Here is a 13,285-nt window from a genome sequence, read left to right as displayed (position 1 = left end):
TTTTAAGGGCACGTCATATTTACACTTACGTCACAAAATGCACTAACAGCCAGTACTTGCTTGGCTCGCGCGGATGCCGTGGCTCGTAAGATTAACCGTTGACTAAATATTTAATTTAAAAACCAAGGGAAAACATATTACTTTTGTACTATGAGGGTTCATTCATAGTAATAAATCTTACCCTTAAATGTCATGTAAACTCCCTGCAGGGCAGTCAGTGGCCACTTAGAAACCACTTGAACGTGCCCCAAACGGGCAGAAGTTTCATACGAACAACACACATTTAGAGTGAATATTTTATTAGAAAACACTAACTAGGTAAATTAAGACTTACTGTATATACTTAAATTATCTAATAATCTACCAAAAAAAAAACTTAAGGATTTGCCACACTGGATACGTTCTACGGGCATCGGTCAGGTCAAACTTCAACTTCAAAGGTTTGAATCCATGTAGTTCATAATGAGGGTTTGACCTGACCGCTGCCCGCAGAACGCATCCAGTGTGGCAAATCCTTCATAGTTTTTCTTTTCGGTGTAGCGAACTGTTATAGCGGGAGGAACGTACAAAAACTGCCTTTTGAATTTGACAACTAAAATGTGAAAGAAATTTGTTTTGACACCTCCCATATTTTTACGTTCGGAAATCACCCACTTTATACTTCACGGCAATGACATTTTGTCGTCGTTCATAATTCATAAATTTATTTCATAAAATATGGTACTTTGGTATGGTATTTTGGTGTCGTTGTTTTTTGGTATAGAACAGCATTTTGTGCCAACACTGGCGTAGAAATATATAAATATGGACTACAAGAAATTTGTACAATTTAACATTAATAAACAATAATGAAATATACACAATTAAATTAGTCATATTAACAATAAAAAAAAAAAAAAAGAGTGTCAAGAAAATACAGAAAAAAAATTACTACGAGCAGCTTTGCTCGTAAAAAGAAAAATCATTTGTGGTACCTATTGATACACTAACTGGTTACGAGTTAAAAAAGGCATTATCATACGTCATAAAAATATTTCATTCCATCAAAAACATTGTGAAATGTGAGCGAAGATTAATATTAGGAATATGCGTCGTTGTTGACTTCGCCGGCAAAATAATTGAGACCTATAAGGGTGCCAAGTTCTAGTTCCTAACTGTTAAAGAGGTACATCTATTTACATATTATTATTATTATATAGCCCTTTGTTCTGAACATGTTTGTTTTGTGGTTGTAGTTTTGAGTGTTTATATGAAGTCTCTTAGTTCAGTGTGCCTGTCGGCAAAGGCCTCCTCCAACTCCTTCCAGTATTTCCTCTCTCTTGCCATATACATTTTTAAACAAATTCGTATCTTTACATATACGAATTTGTTTAAAAAACATATTTTTGGCCATAGACACCCATTGAGGCACAGCTGGATAGTTTGAAAGTATGTGAAGAGCAGCTAAAATATTTGGAAGATTTTTAAAGGCACTTTTACGCGACGAACACCCTGTTCGTCGCGTAACTGTGTCATATCACTTTATACAATAATATAGGTACATACATATTAGAAGTGACATATCATGCTCAATTTTGTGGGTCACAGCTTTGCCCAAGAATTTGTCCCATCCATCATCGACTTCGTTGACCGATCGCTTGACTAACTCGTTTTCGGTATGAGTTTACGTAATATCACACCCTTTTATTTTGGTGCTCATTCTTTCATGTTAAAACTAGGACTGTTACATAACATTACATGTAACATGATAGTAAAATGAAAAATCTCATTGCTGTTGCTAAAGGAACCTAGGCTTCCAAATTTAAATGAAGTGTGGGTTGGCATTCATGTAACTTGTAGAGATAGAATGGGAATAAGTTTTTTTTTAAAGTATGGTACATTTTTAACTTTTATTAGGTTCGCCAAACTTACGTTTAACCTTAATCTAAATTACATGCTTAGCTTATATTACCTACTAAGGTTAACACATAATTATACACGCTCGAAAAACATTACCCTCCTTCTGATGCAGTCGGGTAAAAATACGTTTCCGGTAAAAAAAAAGGTAAAAATGGTATCTTTATCCGACTGCATCAGAAGGAGGGTAATGACACAATGGAAGTAATTGTTTTTTTCTCACTATAGCAATATGGGTACTAAAAATGAAAGCTAGTTAAAAGTCTATTTCAAAAATATATGTAAACAGTCGGATTTTTTGTTTGTTTTAATAATAGTTGCAGTTTAATGTAACAGAAAATTGTACTGTTATTCAACTTGATGTTCTTTTTTTACTTTTGAATATATCTGGTTAATTATTTTAAGACATTGTATAGAGGGTATTCACAGTTAACCATTAGATGGAGATTGGAGTAATCCATTTAGTTATTTTTAATTTAAAGCAGTTCTAAGTCAACGTTCAATAAGTGCAGTGAAAATATTACAGTATGTTATATATTTGTGATCTACTTACAAAGCCCTTTCATTTGTTACCCCACATGATACGTTTAATAGAAAAAGTAAAAAACTGTACCTACTGCCGAATTTATGACGTCAAAGCTTCATGATCCCCAATAACGTCGCGACTGGCTGAAACACAAACCTATATGAATCTCTTCTATTTTTCGAAAGGTCTACCTTATTTGAAAAAAAAAAAAAAAACTGTTGTATTCTTTGCAGCAAGAGAAATTGAAGCTGACAATTCCAATAGCAACTGCAGCTGCATTGCACTATTGTTGATGCGGCGTTGACGCGGGCGTTGTCACTGTAAATTTTTTGTACGAGGTGTTTTGTGTGTTGTTAGATATTATTTTTCGGCTGCGTATATGAAATTACTTACGAGTCATGCCTTTTTTTAATTGGACTTGTTTAATACAAAACATATAGAGTGTAAGCTTAGCTTAAGTATTTTTTTATATAGCAACATTTTTGCAGTTGCCTTTTAATTTGTATGTGGCAACTCGCTCTCTTCTGCTCCCGATCCGAACTCAACGACACGTACCGCGATCACTGTAAATTATTAAATGGAATAAAGTTCATTTAAACTTGAAAAAGCGCTTTTGTATTCTCCATGCGCAAGTGGTCCTTCGAGGGAAAAAGTAAAATCAGTGTTCGACGTTTTCGTCAAAGTAGTGTTCGCGGCAAGTGCGTGTGCGAGCTGCCTGGCCGTCTATACCGGCTGGGATTTCGTCGTGGTCGTGCCTAGGCTAGCGCTGCTGGCCTGGAACTTCGTTCTATCCATAATAGAACGAAAATCAGACACGGATTGGAGAAAAGAGCATCATCAAAAACCGCAAGTAACTCGGTATAAGTCGAATTTTTCGACCACCGACATTCCTCACTTTTAATATGGAGTGAAGTTTGTGCAACCCGCAGCCATCTTGCGGAACTTCGCATTGGTTTTTGACTTTGACAGTTTGTGTCATCTGTCACGTTTGACATTGACGAACAATAAATATCAAAACAAAGTGCTATCAGCGTCGTTGTGCCTTCCTTTAAAAGTGTTTGTGCATTCGTTCGTCATAAATAAAAATTAAAATGGCTACCGAAACGGAAAACCTAAAAAAATTACGCGTTATACGCTCGCAGTGTAAAGGAACGATTACGAGAATCGATAATTTTGTCAAGGATCCCGTATGTTTGGCAGCCGCCAGCGCCGATATATTAGAGGCGCGAAAAGAGAAGCTCATTTCCACCTTAAAAGATTACGAAAAGGTGCAAATGGACATCCTAAGCATTGATGAAGGCGATGGTGAACAGGTGGGAGAAATTGAAGACAAATACTATTCCATATTAGCAAAAATTAACAGCTCTCTTAAAATGTTAAACACAAAAGTGACTTCGGATTGCCACAACGCATCCACATGTAAGTTGCCCACAATAGAAATTCCCTTTTACGATGGAAAGGATTTCACTATGTTTAAACCCTTTTTCGACTTATTTACTGCTGTTATCGATCAGAATAACTCGCTGTCTGATGTGCAAAAGCTTTTTTATTTGAGAAAGTACCTACAAGAGGATGCGTTGGCGGTTATTCTGAACTTGCCATTGGTGAACGAGTCATATAAACAAGCAATACAATTATTAAAAAAGAGATTTGACAACAAGGCTAGATTAGTAGCAAACCATATAGGTATATTGTTAGATATTTCGAATATACAAAAGGGCACAGCAGCTTCCATACGAACATTTGTTTCACAAATAAATCAACAGATGCATGCATTAAAAAATTTAGATGAACCCGTCGATAAATGGGACATGCTTTTAATATCAATTTTGACTAGAAAGTTAGATCAATTCACACACCGGGCATATCAATTAGACCGGGACTCTGACACCATGCCTACTATGGCTGGTTTCATTGAATATTTAGAAAAGCGTGCTATAGCGCTCGAAGATAGTCATCCAAATAAACATAGTACCTACTATGATGGTGCTAACAAACATGTTTATAATAAAAGTACTTGCTATGAAGGTACTCACAAATCAATACCTAAGGTGACAAATGTGGTATCGAAGTCGTTGCCGCCCTGTAGGTACTGTGATAACAAAGACCATCAGATTTATAACTGTCCCATATTTAAAATGTTACCTATTGCTCAGAGGCAATCTTATGTAACTGAAAAACACATGTGTAATGTATGCCTCAATAACCATGATGGTAAATGTAAATTTACTTTTAAATGTAAAATGTGTAAACAGGGCCACAACACATTGCTGCATCAGGAGCGCAATGTGAATGTGGAGAAGCCCAGAATAAATAATGATGACAGTCAGCAGCCACTATCATCTGATGCTGGTGAGTTTGAAATTGCTGTTAATACTATTTTAAATTGTGTGTCCGATAATGGTGTTTTGCTTCCAACCATTAAGGTAAAATTAGCAACCAAAAATAATGAAGAGGTGGTATGCAAGGCATTGCTGGACACTGCGTCTCAAGGCAGTTTTATTAGATCAGATTTGGTAAGCAGGCTTGGCCTAAAACCTATGATTGAGCCAAATAATATTATTGGGTTCCGTAAACAACTATGTAAAGTAAATGAGTATGTAACTTTAACTCTTCAATCTTGTAAGAATAATGTTAAAATAATATTGAAATGTCATATTAGTGATGAAATTACTTCCAAACTGCCTCAAAGATCATTAGATGTATCTAAATATCATATTCCACAAAATATAACTTTAGCTGATGACACATTTTACATAAGAAATGATATTCCTCTGTTGCTTGCAGCCAACATCTATTTTGCTATATTGTTGCAGGACTGCATAAAAACTGAAAATGGACCGGTATTCCAGAATACCATGTTAGGATATATTGTCGGAGGAAGTATCCCCGAGGAAGGTACTACATGTAATATTGTAACAAATTTAGTTAATAATATATCTGATGGTGAAAAATTGGAAAATGTAATGGAGCAATTCTGGCTCTCTGAAAAACTTCCTGAAGTGGAAAAATCTACAAATGATGAATTTAAACAAGCTGAAAAAATATTTCAGTACTCTGTATCACTTAAAGACAATAGATTTTATGTTGATATGCCATTAGCTTTCCCTATGGAAGAGTTAGACCTTGGTGACTCATTTTCTGTTGCCTATAATAGATTCATAATGTTAGAAAAAAGGTTACAAAAAGATCCTTTGCTATTTGAACAATATAAAAAATTTATTGACCTATATCTGGAATTAGGACATGCAAAGATAGTTGATATTGAGGGTTATGATTTAAATGGTCCTGTGTTTTTTCTAGGACACCACTGTGTTTTTAATCCATCGAGTCGAACCTCACATCATCGTGTGGTCTTCGATGGATCGATGAAATCTAGAAATGGGACATCGCTGAATCAAGTCATGCTGAACGGACCTGTTGTACAGAGTGAGCTCTTTGATATTCTTATTTTGTTCAGGACTTATCCATTTATTTTAACTTGTGACATTCAAAAGATGTTTCGCAATGTTTTTATAAATGAACATCAACGCGGACTTCAAAACATTTTATGGCGCGAGTCGCCCAAAGACCCTATCAACTGCTTGCAGCTTCAAACTGTTACATACGGTTTAAAATCGAGCACATTTTTAGCTACAAGAGCTCTAAATGAGCTAGCAAATATGCATAAGGATCAGTTTCCTTTGGCCGCTCAGGCTATTTATAAAAATACATTTGTTGATGATGTGCTTACTGGTGCTGATGATGTAGGGACACTTCAGGAGCTGAAAAAGCAAATTGTAGAGCTTCTGAAATTAGGTAGTTTCTCGTTACATAAATGGTGCTCGAACCATGCTCCAGTCTTGAGCGATATTCCAGTTGAGCACAGACAAATTGATAGTGTAGAAATAGGTCAAAATGACACCGTGAAGACTTTAGGTCTTACGCTCGAGGTAAATTCAGACAAATTGACTTTCTCTTGCCCTGCAATCGATGAGGCAAACATAATGAACACAAAAAGAAAAATTCTCAGCTTTATTGGGAAAATGTTTGACCCACTTGGTTTAATTGGCCCGGTAATCGTGGTGGCCAAACTATTCATGCAAGAACTCCATAGCTCTATGCATAAAGATTGGGACTCAATAATCCCGAATGAAAAATTCCTATACTGGTCAAAGTTTTTGGAAAATTTAAGGCAAATGGGTCAAATTAAAATAGAAAGATGTGTAAACTATAAATTAGTATCACATGTAGAACTAGTAGGGTATGCCGATGCATCTATTAAGGCTTTCGGGAGCTGTCTCTACCTAAGAGTTTTTATGACTGATGGCTCGATTCAAGTGAACTTAATATGTTCCAAAAGCCGTGTGTCCCCACTTTCTAAATCTCACACTATTCCTCAATTGGAGCTTTCTGCTGCTCTACTTTTAGCGCAATTGGCAAGTAGAGTCAGTAAGATTTTAAATGATAGAGTTCCTCATAAAATATTTCTCTATAGTGATTCCCAAATTGTTTTGTGGTGGATCAAGACTGAGGCAGCAAAAAGTACTGTATATGTAAAAAATAGAGTCAAACAAATTGTAGAGCTTACTAAAAACTCACAATGGCTGTATGTTAGGTCAAAAGATAATCCTGCTGACTTATTATCAAGGGGAGTTGAACCGCATAAGCTGCAGGAGTGTGATCTATGGTGGCATGGTTCGCCTAGTCTTTGTGATGTAAATTATACACATACAAATTTAGAAGAGTTTAATCATGACGATTTCATGACACGCATAGACTCGCATAGTGCTTAATTGGATGCGTCTTCTGACGATGTAGAGGGAATTTTGTGCCATACCGCAAATTTAGAGCCTCTAGATTTATTAAGAAAATATTCCAACATAAATAAACTTCAAAAAGTGGTTGGTTTTATTTACAGATTTTATAATAACTGCTTGAACAAAGACAACAAAATAACAAGCAGAAACTTAACTGCAAAGGAATTGCGTGACTCTATGACGAAAATTTTACGTTGTACACAGGCAGAGCATTTTGATAAAGAATTAGTCCTGCTCTCAAAAAATAAGCCTGTGACAATTAGTGATCAATTAGCATTCCTAGATAAAAACGGAGTAATTAGGGCCGTGGGGAGGCTGCAAAATGCAGAGAACCTGTCTTATGACAAGCGGCATCCATCTATACTTCCAAAAAACTCCTTTATTACCGATCTTATTATAGAACGAGAGCACTTAAGACTTATGCATGCAGGCGCTAGGCTAGTATTAGGCTCTCTATCTCAGAGACACCATCTTGTAAATGGTATACGAGAGGTAAAAAAGGTGGTGCATAAATGTATAAAATGTATACGTATGAAGGCTGAAGCAGCAAAGCAGTTGATGGGAGACCTCCCTAAAGAAAGAATCACTCAGAGCAGACCCTTTCAGCATGTAGGAATTGATTTCTGCGGTCCGTTTAACGTGAAGGTCTCTCGCATTAGAAAACCTATTATTACTAAAGGCTATATCGCACTTTTTGTTTGCTTTGCTGTAAAAGCGATACACTTAGAACTTGTTTCTGATCTCACGACTGAAACTTTCTTAGCATGTCTTAAACGATTTATATCTCGGCGTGGCATGCCCACAAATATATTTTGTGATAATGCAAAAACCTTTAAGGGTGCTTGTAATACATTAAATGGCTTGTATGACCTATTCTCCTCCAAAGATTGTAGAGACTCTGTCAACAGATTTTGCTCAGACAAATATATAACATTTAATTGGATACCGAGTTACTCTCCAACATTTGGAGGAATTTGGGAAAGTGGTGTCAAAAGTGTAAAACACCACTTCAAAAGAATAGTAGGCAATCTATGTTTGACCTATGAGCAATTTAATACTGTAATCATAGATATTGAAGGAATTTTGAACAGTAGACCTATACTTGCTGCTATTTCTAATGATTGTGATTATATAACTCCTGGACACTTCATTTGTGGCGCAGCCTTAACAAGTTATCCAGAAATAACAAGACTTCAAGAGAAGTTAGCAAGACTTCTGGAAAACTTGGTCTCAAAGTTATTTGACCCAACTTCAGAGCCGCCCCAAATGGAAATACCAACAAACTAATTTAAAGGAAGGTGATTTGGTAATAGTAAAGGATATGAACACCTCTCCATTAAATTGGCCAATGGCTCGAATAGTAAAAACGTTCCCTGGTAGGGACGGATTAGTAAGGGTAGCTGATGTTAAAATTAATAATAAGATATTTCGTAGAGCCATAACTAAGTTATGTCCTTTACCCGTAATGTAGTTTTAAGAACTTGTCCTATGTAGATTCCTAATGGCGGGTCCAATATTTACCTGTATGTAATATTGCCTGGCCCCAACTATGTTTAATACAAAACATATAGAGTGTAAGCTTAGCTTAAGTATTTTTTTATATAGCAACATTTTTGCAGTTGCTTTTTAATTTGTATGTGGCAACTCGCTCTCTTCTGCTCCCGATCCGAACTCAACGACACGTACCGCGATCACTGTAAATTATTAAATGGAATAAAGTTCATTTAAACTTGAAAAAGCGCTTTTGTATTCTCCAGGACTTTTTCTCTGGATTGTAGACATTTAACTGAAAATTTTCCGGAAAATTATTCGATTTAGATTTATAAAATATCCTCTTTAATTATCTTACAAAAGTTTGCCCAACACCAATGTAATTCAGCTACTGAACACGTAATGGGGCTGTAATTAATTATTAATGTCGCTTACTTATCATACGCGAGTCATGGACTAAAGAAACCGGTATAAGTAAGCTCTCCGATTACGCAGAGGTTGTTAAGGATCTCACGGTCACGTTACACTGGGGTTTTCGAGATATCTACACGCTTGCGAGTAGCCAACCGTTGGGAATTGTTTGACGGAATCGTGACGTCCGTGACGTTCAAAAACAAAATGTCGTATGTGACTGTAAACTTCCTATTATGATACGACTATTTCCCATTCACCATAGAATTTGATAGACAAAGAGTTTGAGGTATTACCGTATTTAAGGTTACTAAGGTCTACTGTCCTTAAAATTTTGTATGACATTACAAGCAAATATCAGCCTTCGTGAATTAAGTATTGTAACCTTAGTTCGATAATGAAGCATAATTTTAAAGACTACTAGCGACCCGCCCAGGCTTCGCACGGGTAGTTCAACTAATTTACACAAAACCTTCACAAATTATACATATAAACCTTTCTCTTAAATCACTATCTATTAAAAAAACTGCATCAAAATCCGTTGCCTAGTTTTAAAGATCTAAGCATACATAGGGACTTAGGGGCAGATATACATACAAAGCGGAAAGCGACTTTGTTTTTAACCGACTTCAATTTCATAGAAGGAGGAGGTTCTGTATTCGGTTGTGGCTATTTTTTTTTTTATGTATGTTCACCGATTATTCCGAGACCCGTGGTCCGATTTGAGTAATTCTTTTTTTGTTCGAAAGGAGCTACTTCCAAGTTGGTCCCATATTAATCTGGTTCTGATCTGATGATGGGATCCCTGAGGAATTGAGGGAACTCCTCAATTTTTAAAGGCACATGTATGGTGATTTGGGTGTTTTCATAAGCAACTTGAGCATTTTCTCTCGAAAACGACCAATTTGATGAAGTGGACCTGATGATGATGATTGTTTTGAAGATAGTGATGATGATTTTTTTAATGTAGGATGTTCAGCGATTACTCCGAGACCCGTGGTCCGACTTGAACAATTGTTTTTTTGTTTGAAAGGAACTACCACCAAGGTGGTTCCACATTAATCTGGTGCTGTTCTGATGATGGGATCCATGAGGAATTGAGGGAACTCCTCAATTTTTAAAGGCACATGTATGGTGATTTGGTCGTTTTCTTAAGCAACTTGATCATTTTTTCTAGAAAACCACCAATTTGATGAAGTGGAGCTGATGATGATGATTGTTTTGATGATAATGATTTCAGCGATTACTCCGGCACACATGATCCGATTTGAGTTATTCTTTTTCTGTTTGAAAGAAGTTACCTCTCCAAGCTGTTTTCGTAATATTTTTGGTTTTGATCTGATGATGGAATCCGTGAGGAATTAAGGGAACTCCTCAATTTTTAAAGGCACGTGTATGGTAATTTCGGTGTTTTCTAAAGTAACTCAAGCATTTCCTCACCAATACCTCCAATTTGATGTAGTGCAACTGTAGCCTAACCACGAGTTTGGCACTAAATATTCTTCGTAACTTACTTTGTACACTAATACGCCAGTACGAGCGAGATGCATAAACAGTAAGTTACGCACACGATAGCGAATATATCAATGTCAAACTCGTGGTAAGGCTACTGATAACTTCCCTCGTATGTGTATTATGATTTTTGATGTAGGTAGTGTTGGAAACAACCAAAGAGACTGAGAGGTGAAGGTAGAGGGTATTAGTGTTTGGGGGGTTTGAGGTTGGGGGTTGAGGGGAGGTGAGTTGATGGGTCGGAGACTGAGGGGTTGGGAGTTAAGGGATTGGGGGTTAGGGTTAGGAGTTAAGGGGTCTGGGGTTAGGGGTCGGGGAATGGCGGTTGAAGGGTTGGTGGTTTAGGGTCGAGGGGTTCAGTGATCAGGGGTTGATGTGCTGTGAGGTTGAGTGATCGGGGGATTTGAGGGATTGGGTCAGTGGCGGGGCGGAGAATGGATTTACTGACAGGAATGATTTCCCAGACGGACTCGAGGAAAATTCTGATTATTTAATAAAGTTTAGGAATTTACAGATAAACATGATTATGTTTTTCATTCATGCGTCACGCTCTTAACAATGTCTTAAAACTAAAAATGGAAAAATAAAAACTTTTATAAAAAAAAGATAAACCGACTTCAAAAAGGATGAAATAAAATATTATCCTTTTTAGGGTTCCGTCTTTAAGTATATGCGTTACCAACTGATATGTTTGAAGTCGGTGCCAAGCCAAGTACTCCAAGTAGTAACAATACCAGTCAAAAATAATCAGCTTTATGTCTATAAATCCCATTACAACTGTACAAATGTTATAAACGTGAAAGCAATTATGTCTGCCTCTTAGCTACCTTTTCATGGCTAAACAACTGAACCGCTTTAGCTGAAATTTTGCATGAAGGTTCCTTGAATTGTTTTATATTTTGAAATGTAGTCCTCTGGATAAGCGACAGCAAATAACTCAGTCCCAATCCCACACTTGCGTGCTATGACTGTTTAAGAATTAGTAAGAAATGCTCTTTAAAAAAATACGACGACAAAACGTATTAGATTTACACTAACGTGCCGACAAGCATGCGCCAAGAAGGTTCAACCGTGTGTTCTGTTCTGAGGTGTACAGGAAGTTCGTTTATTGTCGTCGTGTAACGCTGCGTCTTACATAGGCGAACACTCGCGAACACGAAGCGAAGCGACCCGGCACGGCGCGGCCGGCCCAATTCGTTCGCGTTCGCAACGAGATCGCCCACGTAGGACACTTCTATATAGGTATCAAAGGATTAATTAAGGCGCCGTGCCGCGCCGCTTCGCATTCGCGTGTTGTTCGCCTACGTAGTACGCTGCATTAGGTAATCCAACGTACATACTTATATAGCCGCATCTTTATCGAATTGCAACAAAATCCCTACGAATATATGGTTTAAAATTTGGCTTGGCACCGACTTCAAACATATCAGTTGGTAACGCATATACTTAAAGACGGAACCCTAAAAAGGATAATATTTTATTTCATCCTTTTTGAAGTCGGTTTATCTTTTTTTTATAAAAGTTTTATACTATGTAGTGATGAACTCTAAGTACTAGAAATAAAGTAGAATTTTACTAATGCTGTATTCTGTAATGCGACATGCTAGACAGACCAAAAATTTTGAGGCGATAGAATAAAAGTTTCACTTTAATATATGCAACTAAAATTATATATATTATAATACGTTTTTATGGAGCAGGTAATTTCGAAAACACCAGGGATAATTTCGAATGGCTGTAGAACTGATTTTTATACAATATCTGTATAAGGTTCAAACTTCTTTTTTTTTTTCAATTTACTACATACAGAGATCTAATTGATTCGTGACAAAGGGCATGTTATTATTATTTACCCATTTTTAGTTTCTCCTAGAGTTCAGGGATCGTCAACGTTTCTGGAACAGTACGACTTTATAGGTTCGAGCCTCGAGCAAAAGCCATTACGGCTTTAAACACACACATTACTACATTATTATTATTATTATTATTTTTACATTCAAAAAAATATTGAATAAAAACAAAAGGACAAGCGTGAGTCTTTCAAGATTTCAACTGTATAACTATCACGGTTCATGAGATACAGCTACAGCCTGGTGACAGACAGACAGACAGACAGACGGACGGACAGTGGAGTCTTAGTAATAGGGTCCCGTTATTACTCTTTGGGTACGGAACCCTAAAAAGATTTCATAGAACGTCCTCGTTAAATATTGGCATGAAATATCTCCTGATATATTTCGTAAAATGTGCCTTGAAGTCCGTCGCTGGTTGCAGCCAACTGAATAAATTTAGTATCAAAAGACGAGACAGGTACCTATTTACAAATAGACAGGAATATAAAAATTAAGAGTTTTGAATGATTCACGGTTAGTTCCACTAGACTTATGTAATGTATGTATGTACCGTGATTACCTTTTGTATTGTTTTTGAGCTTCCTATATTTCGACGCAGTTTCATGCATCTTGTTCACGGGTGACTCCAAAAAACAAAATACAAACACACAAACAAAAACACACGGATTCACAAACGGGTGAATAAATTAAGAAGTTGCTATTGGGTACAACGCATGACTAAATATATAAGATAGGTAAATATTGTATATAAATAAATATCCTTTATTGCACCAAAATCATACATTTTACATACATGT

At 36.6% G+C, this 13,285-nt stretch overlaps 3 protein-coding genes across 4 annotated transcripts in view; 2 read left to right on the top strand and 1 right to left on the bottom strand.

Annotated features, from left to right (window-relative positions):
- Positions 1-13,285, bottom strand: part of LOC134752569 (uncharacterized) — a 191,774-nt gene that overhangs the window by 161,375 nt on the left and 17,114 nt on the right. The gene's annotated exons all lie outside the window — the stretch shown is intronic.
- On the top strand, positions 3,434-5,223 carry LOC134755461 (uncharacterized). The gene is made up of 2 exons (XM_063692017.1): positions 3,434-3,841; positions 4,678-5,223. The coding sequence occupies exons 1-2, from the start codon at positions 3,514-3,516 to the stop codon at positions 4,737-4,739; spliced, it is 390 nt and encodes a 129-aa protein (XP_063548087.1). The 5' UTR covers positions 3,434-3,513; the 3' UTR covers positions 4,740-5,223.
- On the top strand, positions 5,252-7,197 carry LOC134752212 (uncharacterized). The gene is made up of 2 exons (XM_063687825.1): positions 5,252-5,320; positions 5,726-7,197. Exons 1-2 carry the CDS (start codon positions 5,281-5,283, stop codon positions 7,195-7,197), a joined length of 1,512 nt encoding a protein of 503 aa, XP_063543895.1. The 5' UTR covers positions 5,252-5,280.

The sequence above is a fragment of the Cydia strobilella genome, chromosome 2 (genome assembly GCF_947568885.1).
Source record: "Cydia strobilella chromosome 2, ilCydStro3.1, whole genome shotgun sequence".
NCBI lineage: Eukaryota > Metazoa > Arthropoda > Insecta > Lepidoptera > Tortricidae > Cydia > Cydia strobilella.
The sequence above is the reverse complement of the archived record's forward strand: the minus strand, read 5'-3'. Positions and strand labels throughout refer to the sequence as shown.